A 14,792-nucleotide genomic window follows, 5' to 3' on the forward strand; every position below is an offset into this window, starting at 1 on the left:
TTGGGGTTTTTTTTTCTTATTTGTCACAGTTCTTACACCACCTGGTCTCTTCCACAGCTGTTGCAGCACAGACAGCTACAAGGTCAACCAAGGACAATGCAACTGCATTAAACCTGATCAACAGAAAATGAATGAAAATTAATCGCTGACTATTTTAATGATCGATTATCAATGATCTTTTAGGCAAAAATGCTAAATGTCGCTGATATTTGCTGGTTTTCTTTATCTTCTATAATGATAATGTGAATATTTTTGGGTTTTGGTACGTTGTTCAGACAAAACAAGCAACATGAATACATCAGCTTGGGAATTGGGAAATTGAAACACAGGAAAAAGGTTTTAAATATCCAAATAAAATGCCAACTATAAATGTCATAACATTTTATTAATTGTCATATTAACATATTTCTTTTTATACTTAAATAAATTCAGACATCAACTCTTAGTTGTCCTTAGAGCTCCAGTATATGACAGTCTGTGCTCCACAAAGCCTGCTGTGCTGCTCCTTCAAGCCATGCGTCACCCAGCTTCATTAAAAATTTCTGTCCCTATGTCACATTTCTCCCCAAAGAAGAAAGAAGAGCTGGCAAAAATTACAATTACTCGCCTCCTCCCTCATACATCACCGGAGTTAATGAAAAGTCACACCTCTGTAATACTCTGGGAACATTAAGACTGCCTGTTGCCTTGGTTATGTGATTAAATCTTAGTCTGTTAGTCAACCAGACATCTGTTATACACCCCTCTTTTTGGGGACCTAGCACAGTTTTGTTTGAAACATAAAGAAATGAAGAGGAAAAAGTAATGTGAGATAATATATTTTAATTCTGTGTCCTTGATGCAACGTCTCAATAAGTAATTCCGCCTGCTTGCAATTATTAATACCCAGAGCCGGAGGGAAAATCCTGCACTGTGATGACGAAAGCAGATCCCCAGGGCAAATCATTCTGCAGGTTGACTGCCCCTTGACAAGATTCCTGAAATATTCTTAAGAGAAGAGCTATTTTAAATGCTCCTAAGACTAACACATGGTTTGTTTAGTGCAGCTGAAGCTGGCTTGCGTCCTTCTTCAAGAGGGAGAAATTTGAGAAAGGTAAGGAGAAGGAAGACAAAGGGTAAGTCAGGGGAAGAGGCCGGAGGCAGCCGATGACGGTTTATCCAGACTGACAGCAGACAGGGAGAGGACAGTCAGAGGAAGTAGTGGGAGAGGTTTAGAGGCAGGTCAGGCACTGAGTGATAATGTAGACATGGGGAGAGATATTCGAGCATTTTTATGAAATCAATGCTTAAACTCACATTTTCAGTCTTTTTTCCAATAGACACTTTATGGTGGAATCATGAATCCATTTTTAAAGTCAGATAAAGCCAGATTAAAATGTTTCAAATTAATGGTAAAACACCTGAATAAGTAATCTCTTTTGCTTTGTTTTGAATGTTCCTATATCTTGCATCTGTCTTTTTATGTGTATTTGTTTTATATAATTTAACATCTACAATAAACTAAAATGCAAACACTACATTACAAATATATATATATTAACTTATATAACATGTACAATATTAATACTAACCTTTTATTGAAGAGGAAATTATATTGTTAGAAGTTAAAGATAATAAAGCATTAGTCCTTTACTGCCATCATGTGGCAGAATTAGGTAAATGCATGACATTTTGAAAGTTTGAACAACCCAGAAATCATGAAATATGATGCCAGTTAAATACTATAATAATAATAATAATAATAATAATAATAATAATAATAATATACGTCTTTCTCCCTGTTGTTTAAAGACTATTTTGTATATTGCAATACATTTGTCTCTTTCTGTGTGCTATAAATATTTCATGGCAGAGTGACAAAAGCATTGTTTCAATGTTAAAATATTTCAAAGTGCAGATTTAATTCAGTTGCCACTATGTGATAGTGTGATTTCATTCTTAAATGACATGTTTCAGCACAGGCCCTGTTACCTGTCCGCCCTTCGGCTGGTGCTTGAGGTTGGAGGTGGACCCAATCTTGGACTTTACATTCTTAAGGTCAGGCAGGGGCTGATTGAGAACCTTCAGCTGCCGTTGGGCGGAGGAAGGAGACTTGGGTGGGGTTCGGATCACCGCAACCTTTTTCTCCTGGAGGACACTGAAGGATTTGGGCGTGTGGCTGCCGGGCGTGCGTGAGCCAGGGGTGCGGCAGGAGTAGTTGGGGGGTGTGCCGGGTGTTACGGCGGAGGAGCCGGGGGTGGAGGCTCCGCTACGGACTGATCGGGAACGTGCCGAGTCTGTGCCTTGAGAGAAGAAGAGATATTGCTGGATTACAATGGTGAGGAGAAGAGAGAAAACCCTTCCTGGAGACAGAAACTCCGGATAAAGAGAAAAAGAAGGAAGAAAGATTGAAAAAGAGAGATAAACAAAGATCAATAGAGACAAAAACACGAGAGCGCAGATGAATTTAAATGTACAATTCTTCATCTGGTTCTAATAATGATGATAAGGAAACATAACACTCATGAAGCTGTCAACAGAGAACCAAATTTGCTCAATTTCCACAAAACAAACAACCCAGGTCAAACAAGAATGTTTGAGAAGGAGCAGGAAAGCACACACAGGCAGCTGAATTAATTTAACGCTGGTGGCTTGTTGCTGAGATACTTGGGCAGGACCAATAGGATTTTAGCCGACAACGTCCTGAATAAGAACATGAGGTAGCAACCTGCTGTTATGGATCCCACTTGTTCCTCTGATAAGGTAACTGCAGGTTTGACAAAGCCAAATTGAACACAATTTTAAAATATTCTAATGAAATTTGACAAAACCACCTTCTTTCGGACTGGAAAATGAAGGTCTTTTTGAAACCTGCAAACACCTTTCAGAAAAGTGTGACCAAGATGAATAAATGAAGGCTTTGACAATAGATGATGCTCAAATCTACACAGAATGTGAACCCTATTATCTTGGAATTTAAAAAACAAAACAAAATAAAAACACTATATTCTAATAACCAGGTGTCGTATGTTGATGAAGAGGGTGCGATGGGTCTAATATGAGCTACTAGGTGTTCTACCTGCAATACCAGGGGCTCTTCCAGACCTGGTGTCCGCTCTGGACTGGAACGCTTTGAGAGGGAAGAGGCAAAAGGGCAGGGAGGAAAAAATATTGGGGAGGCAGAGAAAAGCAGGGCAGGAGGTGTAAGGTGGTACGAGTTCAAAATTAGAAAAAAAAGGTTTAAAAAAGAATGTGATTGAGGAGAGTCATTAGTATAAGTGCACGAACATAAAGAGGCAACCCTGCTGCTGTGAAGTTAATTTAGGAGGCAAACAAGCTGGAAGGTTCTGCATTGTATATGTGTGTATGTTCTTACAGGTTGGCCTGCAGGGGGTGCTGTCCTCTTGTTCAGCAGCAGGGATGTGGCGTGTCAGAGACTTGGCAGGCCTAGGCAGGGACGACCTCTTCTCGGGGCTGCGGTAGGCTCTCTCCTGAATGAACACACACACACTCTCAATAGTCAATAAAAAAGGCTCAGTCACATCCACTGTGCATGGACATTGGCTCCGGGAACCCATCAATTCCCTGTTTTTCTTTCACGTTACCTGCTCTGCCCATTTGTTTGGCAGAGGGGATGGGCGGGCACATGCAGAGGAGGGGCGGATCTCACTGAGCTCTGCCTCCACAAGGGGGCTCCGTTTAAGGCTACAGGCAGAGCCGGGCCGGGGGGGATGGTGATCAGATGCCCGGCGCTGAACTGCCATCTTTAACAGAACCGCCCTCGTGGGGCTCTGGACCCCAAGCCGCACAAGAGGCGGGAAAGCATGCAGAATGTGAGGATGATGTGCGGACAGGTAGGCAGAAGTGAAAAACAGATGGAAAAAAGGATAAGGTGAGATTGGATGGAGTGGAGATGAAATGCACACGTGACAAGCAAGTGTTCTGCACACAGTATCTTGTAGTATCAGTATCTCGTGTTTTTAGTAAAGCTGAACTTAAGGTTTCAGTTGCACTGAAGAAGTTAAGGTAATTTAAATCAAGATACTGAATGATCAACAGACACCAGTGATGATTTGATTTTCTATGAAAGGTCCAGTGTATAGGATTTAGTGGCATCTAGTAGTGTAGTTGCAAATCACATCTACTTTGCTTCACCCTGTCCTTCCAAGCACGAAGGAGAAACTATGGTGGCTGTGAAACATGCAAAAAAAAGCAAATGCCCCTATCTAGAGACAGTGTTTGGCTTGTTCCCTCTGGGTTACTGTAACTGAAACATAGCGGTTAAACATGACGGACTCAATGAAAGACGACCCGCAGCATCTGTAGATATAAACAGCTCATTCTAAGGTAACAAAAACATAACGATTCCTATATTCAGGAGATTATATATGAATGAAAACATACCTATGAATACTATATTTCATTTATGCCAATAAATCCTCCTAAATGTTACACACTGGACCTTTAAGAAAAACCCTGCATTGAGAACATGACACAAAGAACAAGAACGAAACTTTTAGACAGTGGTAGACTCAACTGAGAAACACAAACATGCTGCATGAGTGCGGTTAGAGGTGAAAGATGGAATTCAAGATATTTGAGAGAGCCCCTTTGGCCTTGTACAATACATTACAGGTGTTGCTGGTAAAATAGTAAAACATAACTCTGTCAGCCTACTCTTATGTGATTTCTATACTCACAGATTTTCTCTGTCGAGACTGGCAGAAAGACAGAGGCAGGCATGCAAGACAAAATGAATATGCACACAAAGAGAAATCAAAAGACACACATTCAGACATGCAGAGATGAAAAAAAAGGATGAAAATGTCAGGGTTGTCATGCAAACAACAAGCCCCATCATGCAATACAGTTTTGTTGTGAAATATACAGAGAGCAGCAAAATAAAATAAAAATTACAGATGTGGTTCTGTGTTTTTTGAGAGAATAAAGAACCACTGGAAAAAATCTCATCCCATGATATGGAATTAATGTGTGTATTAAAATAGAAATGATCATATTGAATAGACTTAGATGTACTGCAATGATTCTATTTAATGCCATCTATTTTGTTGTATATGGTTTAAGATTCATATTTACATGCTATCCAAAAAACATAAATTCAAATTAGATCAAAAAACACACAAAAAGTGTCAAATAGAGCGTGTCATAGTTGATAGTACTTACAGTGGTCCTCTCCCTGGACTGGTGGGCCACACTGAGGGGCTGATGGCTTTCCATACCTGTAAAGAAAGCAGCCTGCTGTAATGACCAATGTAAACCAGCAAGGGGAGACATTTGCGAGTGTGAATATTCACACACAACACACTTACACATCCATAAATGTACTCTGAATAGTCCAAATATAAACGTCTGACACCATTACTGGGAGAAAAGGGTGTTTGCTGTATTGTGTTCTAACAGCAGACACATCCAGATGACAGAGATTGGTGAAACACCCTCTACACATGTGAAGCATCAAATCACAACATTTTTGGTCACTCTTAACTTTACATTCATAGACTTTTTCACACCAGCTGCCAAACACACAACCTTAAACATGCAGCCCTGCAAACATATACAAGTGACATTTAGCTACCAGAAAAAGAAACCAGAGTAGATATACATTCACACAGTAAATATCAATCACAGTTTACAATGCCGTCAGTGAGCAGAAAAAAAATATGAATGAGGCCAAGCAGGAGTAAATACTCCACTTTTGATGAGGATAAAATGAGAATAAAAAAATAAAAGACAAAGCAGTTGAGCTCATAAAACAAAAATACCAAACACAATGTTTTAAAAATGGGTGAGCAGCACATGATGTTTGCCAGCTACATTGCACCTGCTTGATTCCTCAAAGGGCCATCAATAGAGAGAGAGCAAAGTCATCAAAGTTTTCAATACCTGTTCTGTATGTTTGTAGCTACAGTTCAAACTCAAAATTGTTAGATTGCATTTCCAGTTCAGTAGGGTTCAAAAAAATATTCAGCATTTGTCAGGTTCTTGTAGAAATTAGCTAGCAATGTTTGTTTTCACGAGCTTACTCTTATTTATATGTATATGTTTAGTTCGTATGAAGCCAGTCTAAAGATAATACAAATGAGGTTGCAGAATGTACATTTAAATTTGGTTGCACTCTCTCTATCCACAGCACTGATTTCTGGTGAAAAGTGTTCACCTGTGGCCTTGCGTCTAGCAGAGCCGTGAAGCAGAGCAGGCCTAGGATGTCTGGCCGCCGCTTTGGCTACACTCTTTCGAGATGGAGAACGACTTTGGAGGGCTGACACCTTATTCTGGTCAACCCTCCTCACCCCTACTAGCAAAGAGGAGAGACAGGATTATACCAACATGCAAACCTCGGTTAAATGTATTGCAGAGAGGCAAATCTGTGCTTAATTTAAAGTTACATAAGTGACGTTGCTAAAGCATTAAAGGTGTAAAATGTACATTGATAAATCAAAGTACATAATAATTTGTTTTAAGCTAAACAATACTTCTTGAATACAGAATTGGAACCTTTTTTCTTCTTTATCTCCTCTCGAGGTGGATGGTGGCTGGGTACTTTGCGGAACACTTTACTCTCAGTGGTGCCAAGGCGGCCCCTTCCTCTGCCAGGGGCCCGTTTAGCGGGTCTGTCCACCACAGGTGTACTGGTAGGACTCTGGGTCTGAGGAAGGGCTTCGATTTGCTCAGTCATGATACTTTTGTCCTCATCTGCAGTGGAGAGGGATTAAAAGAGGTCTAGTTCTCCACATTCCTAGCTAGCTAGGAGCTAGCTTAGTACAAAAGACACATTAAGATTTACTAGCAACAAGCTTCATAGTTTTAGCTAGTTTTAGATAAAAAAAAAAAAAGATATACATTAAACAGTTATTTTACAAGTGATTAATTTATTCAGTTTACAATCTCTGGGTACCTTGTGAGTCCATCCAGCCACTGTCTGTGTCTAGGATGGAGACGTCCATGGTGGTTTCATCATTAGCTGCCTTGCTGGTCTGGCAGAGCACATCAGAGGTCTCTTCCACCTCCTGACCGATCTCAATGTCTTTCTCCTCCACCTTTTCCTCACCCATCCTCTCATCCTCTCCTTCCACCATCTTCTGCCCTTTCTCTTCAACTACATCGTCAGAAACAACTTCCTGCTCCTCTGGTTGGTCTTCCTTTACCGTCTCACCCTCCTCTTTCTTCCCTTCATCACTACTTACTTGTGTATCTTCTGCTACTTTATTCTCTCCCATGCCTTCATCTCTGCCACCTTCAACCAGTTGATCATGGTCAGAGCATGGAGACAAGTGTGAACTGTCTGTCGCAGGCTCCCCATCGTCACTGTTTTGGGCACTATGACTCCATTCTTCTGCTCCAGACTTGGGGTCTTCTTCCACCACTTGGTTGCCTACCATCAGCCTCACCTCAACTTTCTTTTGCTCCTCCTTCCCAACTTCTTTGATTAGACTCTCCTCTTCTTTATCTGTCTTGGGGAGCACAGGCACTTCAGCTTCCTCCAGCATCTCTTGAGGCTCCTCGGCAATCTCAATATCATCCTCTTCATCTCCTTCTTCCTCTATTTGTGCTTGAGGTATAATGATGACGGGGGAAGATATGTGTGGCTTTGGTGACCCTTTATCCAGAGTCACCTCCTTTAACTGGATTTGGGCATCTTTGTCATCTAAGCGCTTTTCAGTGCTTAAATCCTGAACCGTTTTTGAGGTGTGTTGCTTTTCTATTCTTGTAGGTGTCCCATTTTTACTTTGAATCTTCTTGTTGTCTTTTTCTGTGCTCTCTCCTAAAGACTGAGATGATGCTGAAGGTATGTCTGTGTTTGCCATTTTTGGTTCACCACTTTCTTCAGATTCTCCCTGCTCAGATTTCTGCATTTTTTCATTTAACTCTGTCTGTTTATCATCAATCCTCTCAGCCTCTTGATCCTTCTCTACTTTGACCTCTGGTAAGACATCTTTCCCTGCCTTCTCTCCAGTGACTTGGGCTTCTGAGGGTGTATCATTTGGGGACTTGGGGGTGGTGGGAGTTGGGGGAGCCTTGCTTCCAGTTTCTGCAAGAGTGAAAGTAAATGAATTGTCTGGTGGGATGGGAGAAGCCTCTCTGGAGGGGTCTTTTTCAACATCTACCTCCGGGATTGCTTGGATCTTTATGTCACCAGGCAGGCCACTCTCCAAACGAAACTCTGTCAGTCTTTCTTTTGAGGAATTAATTGGAATTCTTAGGCGATCAGGTTTAATTCCACTTGTCACAGCTTTTTCAAGACTCAGGGTAGTCTTTACTGGCACATCTTTCTTTTCAAACACTGTTTTTTGAGAGATTTCAGGGATAACTCCTTTAGGATCTTGTTGTTCCATTCCTTTTTGAGCATCTTCAACTTCTGTGGCCCCAAGGTCCTCTTCAACTTCACTCTCCATAGAAGGGAAATGCTGGTGTGGAGAGTCTCCAGGACTGGGTACATCAGCAGGAGAAGGCATCGGCCCTGAGTACTCGCTGAACACACAGTAGCCCAGTTCCTCAAGCTGGCTTTCCCCTCCCACCCCTCTCGAGGTCTGATCTCCCAACGCAAGCTTGGCCAAAGAACTCCCAACTAGAGCTGATACATTAGTGGGCACAGACTTTCGTCTCATGTGATCAAGCTCCCTCCTCTCGAATGATGGCTGAGGCAGGGCTCCAGCTAGGTCCAACATCTCAGACAGGCTGCCTGAATGCTCAAATCTACTGTGCTTATCAGGAGGTAAAGGTGTTTCTACCTTGGTGGGGATATCTTCAGATGATTCATTGGTAGTTGGGGTAATAGAGACAGCTGGAGGAAACTGGTGTTGGGTCTCCACAGATGGTGTTGGAGGGTAAACCTCAGATTCATCAAAGCTTCCACTGATTGGACATAACCTTTCTGAGAAGGCCTTTGACTTCTCTTCAGTCACTGTCTGTCCTGCCGAAGACCCAACAGTGATGTTTAGGGAGTGACTCCTTTGTTCTAAAGACATCTTACCAGGAGATGTTCTGGCTTTTCTCTCATGTTGTTCCTCGAGCTTCTGCATAATGCCTTCAGGTTCCCCACTTAACATAACTGTCTCTGCTGCTGTGCTGAGTTCATAATAGCTCTGGGTTTGTGCGGACTCCTCTTCGTTGCCTTTTGAGGATGTCTCAAAGTAGGTTTTCGTTCCTGACTCGTGTTCTGCAAAAATATCTGATGTCGCTTTCAACTCTTTACCAGGTTCTGGACTTGACTCAACTGTTTCTTGCCTGTGTTCCACTTTTTGAATGTCAGTCTCTGGTGTCTCATGCAATCTAATGTCACTGCCACTATCTTGGCCCTCCTTATTTATCCCCCCAACCACAACAGGTTTTTTCTTGCTTTCATCCACAGGGACTCCTGATTTGCTTGGTAAGATAATTTCCTCTTTGTCTTCCTCCTTAAGATTTGATAAATCCTCTGTCAGTAAAGGTTGTTTTTCTTCTTCAACAGGTAGGTGTCTCTCATCAGCCTCTTCTACTACAACCTTTCTGTCTTGATTACCCTGCTCAATTGAGGAGGTGTCAGAGAGCTCTTTCTCTTTTACAGACAGAGGGGGAGGTTCAATCGAGGCGAGATCTGCACCTTCAGGCGTTGCACTTTCAACTGCCAACTGCTTCTGATGTAGCGAAGCCACTTGTGGTTCATCTTCTTTCATAGCAGACTCACACGGTGCCTTACTGATACATTCTTCTGGGTGGGCTGTGAGTTTGAAGAATACTGTACAACTTTGTGCTGATTCACATTAGCTAAAAGCTTTGCTTGAAGCATCCACAAAAGCTAGCCAATACAGTCAAGCCGAAGCCTTCTGCACATAGATACAGTAGCTCTCCCTTAAGCAAAACACACAGCACAGTGTATTTTGCAGCAGGCCACAACAGCACAGGGGGGTCACAGCACCTAAGATAGCGTGCAGAACTGGAATGAATGAATGAGTTGCATGATGTTAGATGACAAGAAATAAAATATATTGAATTCCTATTGCAATACACAAAGATTGACAAAAAATGGTCAACCTAATGATAAAGAAAGATACTTTTATTTAATACGATTAACTTAAAGTCAATGGTGTTATTACAGTTTCTACTTAAAGTACAGGGATACTGTGGATGTGAATGGATATATAGTTTGTATAAAAATGGTTAAGTCAATTTATTAGGGGTATATTCTTGATTCAGTTGACCTTTATAGATAAGGATGATGATACATGTCCAATGAGGGTGGATTGTAATGCCCAAAGTGTGTTCTTAGTAACAATAGGAAAACATTGTCCTTTGCCTTGGGATGAAATGAAAACAACATTGAAACTCAAAGCAAGTGATATACAACAGACATAAAATACATCCAAGACTGATCCATGAAGCACCCATACAGGTGGGTGTACTCATACTTGACACCTTCTTGCACACAATATTCTGGCAAAACCCACAAAAAAATATACAGACAACTAATTCTAGCAACACTTGACAGTGATATTTGCATTTGCAATGTAGCTGGCAATACAAAAGTGCAGAATGATCAACTACAATATGGTTGATCAGGTGTTCTAATGTTGCTCAGATGAAAAGCAAATGATTATTATGTTTTGCATGAAAAAGCATGAACTCAAAATGCTGATTTTGCACATGGCAACGTCAGGTATTGAAGCAGAAGCTTAAGGATTTAAGAGCAACAGAGCTGCAGAAAGGTTGCCAGCAAAGCCTGAGCGGAAAAATCTTTGCACCTGTTAGCAGAGCACAAGAGGATCATACAAAATAGGTAATGGGTAGACACTCACTCTGGCACACTTTCATAGAGGGTGTACAGACATACAGTACACTCACACAAACTGTATAAACACACACAAAACCCAAAAACCACACACACCTTTTTGTGACAGGCTTTGTTCACCTTGATGACTTCCTCCATTGAGCACCTCAGGTGTCTGGGCTTGCTGGCAGCCCAAAGCCTGGAGCTCTGTTAAATTATCTGTCTGCTCTAAGAGCAAGTCGCCAGGCTGCTCATATGTCACTTCCTCCGGGTAACTGTGGAGCTCCTCTGGAGCCTCCTCCTCATCCTCATCTTGCTGTTGATTGACAACCTCTACTTTATCTTCTTTGAGCAGGGAAGGGAGACACATAGATGAGACATGGAGGACAATCAAACTGGGGTTACAAGACACTTTCAGCTCTGATGGAAGTGCATGGGATGCAACACACCTTCTAGTCTCATCTTAGACAGATAGATAGATAAATAGGTAACATGAATTTAGAAAAAGATACCTTTATAAGAGTTAGCACATTTGTCTTAGAGTTTAGAGAGATTACAGTTGTAAATAACATATTTTAAGCCTGAATAATAACATGTATGCTATTAGTCTTTTTCAGAATACAGCCATTTTTAGAGAACAAATCTAAAAAAGTATTTAAATTATCTTTGAATTTGTTCAGTTTATTAACAAATAATTGGCATTAGCCCTAAACCATGCAGTGGAGCTATACAATTCTACATTTTGGTGATTGCATGCCACATGCAAGGAGGAAATGATTAGAAAACAGACTGAACTGTTCTCTGTGAAGAGCTGAAAGTCAATATGTGATTTACTCCTTGAGAAAATCAATAGACAAAATGAGCAAAGGAACAACAGAGGAGATGTTTGAAGGGGAAAGCAGACTAGTGAGATGAAGGGCTCCAGTGGCAGGTTATGTACTATAGCATAAAGGGAGGACGGATGTGTGTTGTAGTATCCAGGGTTGACTCCAGGAACATACTGGTATGTGTTAGAAAACTAATATTGAACTAATATTGGTAAAATGAATCAAAGTGTGAACCGGACAGGACAGCGTGGCACATGCTGCAGGCTCCTTAAGAGTGATATGATCAGCTGACATGCAAGGCGACAGAAGAACCCTAATTATTAAACACTAAGGGACCAGGGACCAGAACAAAGAAGAGGAGTTTTTCTTTGTGACAAGAACGTGTGTTTGGTGTCTCCTTTTAGAGATTTTTTTCACCACTCTCACCACCATTCACACTCTCATCCTGAATGGCCTGACTGGTTAGAAGTGCGTGTGGGTGTACCTTGTGCCACGGGCCCAATCTGCTCAGCGGATGGAGAGGGGGGAGGGGAGGGAGGCAAATTGGCTGAGTCATCCACTGCGAAGGGAGAGAAAGAGAGAGAAATAGACAGACAACACCGGGAAGACAAGACATGGATGGGAGGAAGGAAATGAAAAACGAATAACCTGTATCTCTGTGGGTGGCCTCGCTTTGTGTTTGACACAAAGCTCGTTGTGTGTGTTTGTGCGGTGATTTGTGGTCGCAAGTCCCACGCTCCTCTAGGATTTGATCAGTGACTAGTTGTGGCTTTTGCTTAATGTCAGGGGCAGATGGATGCAGATAAAAGCACCAACTTACCTCATAAGGTATAAAATGTCAAAAAGCATATTTCAACCATAAAGAAAACTACGAAGATACGAAAAAAAAAAGATTTACATTCAATTCGCTGTAAAAAATAAAATAAAATAATCTGGTTCCACCAAAAGAACACATGCACATGGTCAATTGCTGTAAATCTGGCTTCCACCTGCCATTTTCAGAAGGCATATGATTCTTTATTTTATTTGTAAGACTTAGTAACTTTAAGACAACTACATTATCATAATTTAAAAGTTTTTTTTTAACTGATATATTGTATGCTCATTTTTGCTTAAACTTAAAAAAAGCCTGTTTTTGAAAGCCAACCAACTTCAATGTGCTCCACTAAAAAATAAAACAGCTTTATTGCAAGAGAAACCTCCTGTCCTTTTTTCTCAAAGCTTGGATTATTTCCAGCCAGGAGTTATGGAGCTTTTTGCTCTACTTCCAGAAGCCCTTCATACCCTTTATACTTTTTAATTACTTGAGTAGTTTAACCCGCAGGAGACCCATAACCAAGACTGTTCATGTTCAGCACTCATTCAAATGTCAACCAAGTGGATCTGTTCAAGTGCCTTTTGGGGATTGACTGCCCTTGCCTGGCATCATGGAACCAATCACATTAACCCACAGCTTCAGACCCATCTGGCAGTATGTGTAGGCAGACCAATCAATGTCATCGACCCAGTGCTGCATGCACATGCTTATACACACACACTCGCAAACACACCGTGTCTGTGTTCCTACCTGTCGTTCCAGGATGTGCAGCTGCCCCGCCGTGGTATCCATTCTCCCTGTAGGCAGAGCTGTAGGCGGAGTAGCCATTCTCACCGTTCTCCTGGCCGTTTGAGGACCAGTGCTCGTCTGGCTGCCGACCGTCTGCCATGCCTGCCTGCTGGGACACTGGGGAGGAGACAGGTCACCTGCTGGAGCAAGAGGCATGGTGGAGGAAAGAAAAAAGAAAGATGATTATGAGCTTTGTACATTCAGAAGAAGGAGGGAAATGAGTTAGAGATGCTAAGCATAAGGGAGGAGTCAAAACATGCAAAAAGAAGCAGTCCACATGATGCACACTGAAAGGCAGTATTTCACAAATCAGCCACCAGAGGGAGTAAGGTGCAACATTATTCCTCTACCGGCTAAGGCAACTGGTCTTTGTCTCAGCATCAACGTGCTGAGACAGGAGGGAGAGACGGACAAAATATATGTGCCTATTCTATTCTATTTTTTTTTTAATTCCAGTTTCATTAGAGTGGATTTTTTTTTCTCTGTGAGCCTAACAGGTGGAGCATGACATCATCAGCTAGCCAAATGGCATACACAAGCATCAATCCAAAACACAACAATGAACAAACAAGTAATAAAGCATTTAGAATACAATTCATACAAATCCTGAATGTAAAGATGAAAATGTTGAGGTGCGCTGCAGAAGGCAGCTTATGAACCGGTGGAAAAAAAAAAAAAAAAGCAAGCACGTGAACACACCCTTCAATTCCCCTCACCATCGATAAGGAGGTTGTTACCATGGCAACCAGAGCAAGTCTTATGGGGGTCCAGCAGATGGGTATGACAGGCTTGCCCCATTCAGACAACAAAGTGCTCCACACACACACACACACACACACACACACACACACACAAATCTAGACAAAAAAGGCATATCACATGACAGACGACAGAACCTACTATCTGCCACCGCCTTCGCCACAGTGCAACAAGCTCTTTCCCTCCAACAGTAATAACAAAAGGTTTGCCCCAATCAAGTATGCACTACTAATAGTATCTACATTCTAATGAAGCATGTACCCTCATAAAATCAGCCTTTTTCCCCTTAGAGGAAACACATAATGTTGCTTTTTAAACAAGATTAGCAGGGGGCCTTGCTTTGCCTGGCAGGCTAGCTAAATAGCATCATTATCATCAAACAGCTGCAGCTTATTTCATCATAACAAATCATCACTGGGACTCATTTCTTTCTCCTCCCTCCATCTTCTCATGTCCCCTTCTTCTAAACCATGCAGCTTTTTTTTTATTTATTACCATTTTTTCATCATATACAATCATCTTGTATCTCTGAAGCCTCTGAACTCTGATCAAGACCATTAGCCAGTAGCTTTTTGTCTAGTTTGACCATTTCTCATGGCTGTGTGGGAGGAAGGAAGCATATTCCCTAAAATATTAGTATGAGTCTTGTTAAAATGGTGTCTTCCATCCTCCTCTTTATTCCTTTATAAGTCTCTCTCCTCTCCTTCCCTGCAGCGCTGCTTGTCGACAGGCTCACAGTGATCAGCTAATGTCTGCTGCAGTGGGAAGACGTGAGGATCAGAGGAGAGAGAGAGAGAGAGAGAGATAAAAAAGAAGAGAAGAGAGGAAGGAGAAAGACCTGCTGACACTCAAAGAT

At 41.7% G+C, this 14,792-nt stretch overlaps 1 protein-coding gene across 7 annotated transcripts in view; it reads right to left on the reverse strand.

Moving 5' to 3' along the window:
• Positions 1 to 14,792, reverse strand: part of LOC127378570 (microtubule-associated protein tau-like) — a 58,150-nt gene that overhangs the window by 5,306 nt on the left and 38,052 nt on the right. For 2 of the 7 annotated variants that reach the window (XM_051427524.1, XM_051427526.1), the window contains exons 4-12: positions 13,139 to 13,317; positions 12,056 to 12,130; positions 6,896 to 9,697; positions 6,496 to 6,693; positions 6,158 to 6,295; positions 5,164 to 5,219; positions 3,356 to 3,470; positions 3,059 to 3,109; positions 1,972 to 2,282 (exon numbers count right to left, since the gene is read on the reverse strand). In XM_051427524.1, the coding sequence (XP_051283484.1) occupies positions 1,972 to 2,282; positions 3,059 to 3,109; positions 3,356 to 3,470; positions 5,164 to 5,219; positions 6,158 to 6,295; positions 6,496 to 6,693; positions 6,896 to 9,697; positions 12,056 to 12,130; positions 13,139 to 13,277 (3,885 nt within the window). In that variant the 5' untranslated portion in view covers positions 13,278 to 13,317. Of the gene's footprint in view, positions 1 to 1,971; positions 2,283 to 3,058; positions 3,110 to 3,355; positions 3,471 to 5,163; positions 5,220 to 6,157; positions 6,296 to 6,495; positions 6,694 to 6,895; positions 9,698 to 10,861; positions 11,090 to 12,055; positions 12,131 to 13,138; positions 13,318 to 14,792 lie in introns of all 7 variants that reach the window. The other 5 variants (XM_051427525.1, XM_051427527.1, XM_051427529.1 and 2 more) reach the window with 5 other exon arrangements.

Source organism: Dicentrarchus labrax, unplaced genomic scaffold, assembly GCF_905237075.1.
Source record: "Dicentrarchus labrax unplaced genomic scaffold, dlabrax2021, whole genome shotgun sequence".
Taxonomy (NCBI): domain Eukaryota; kingdom Metazoa; phylum Chordata; class Actinopteri; family Moronidae; genus Dicentrarchus; species Dicentrarchus labrax.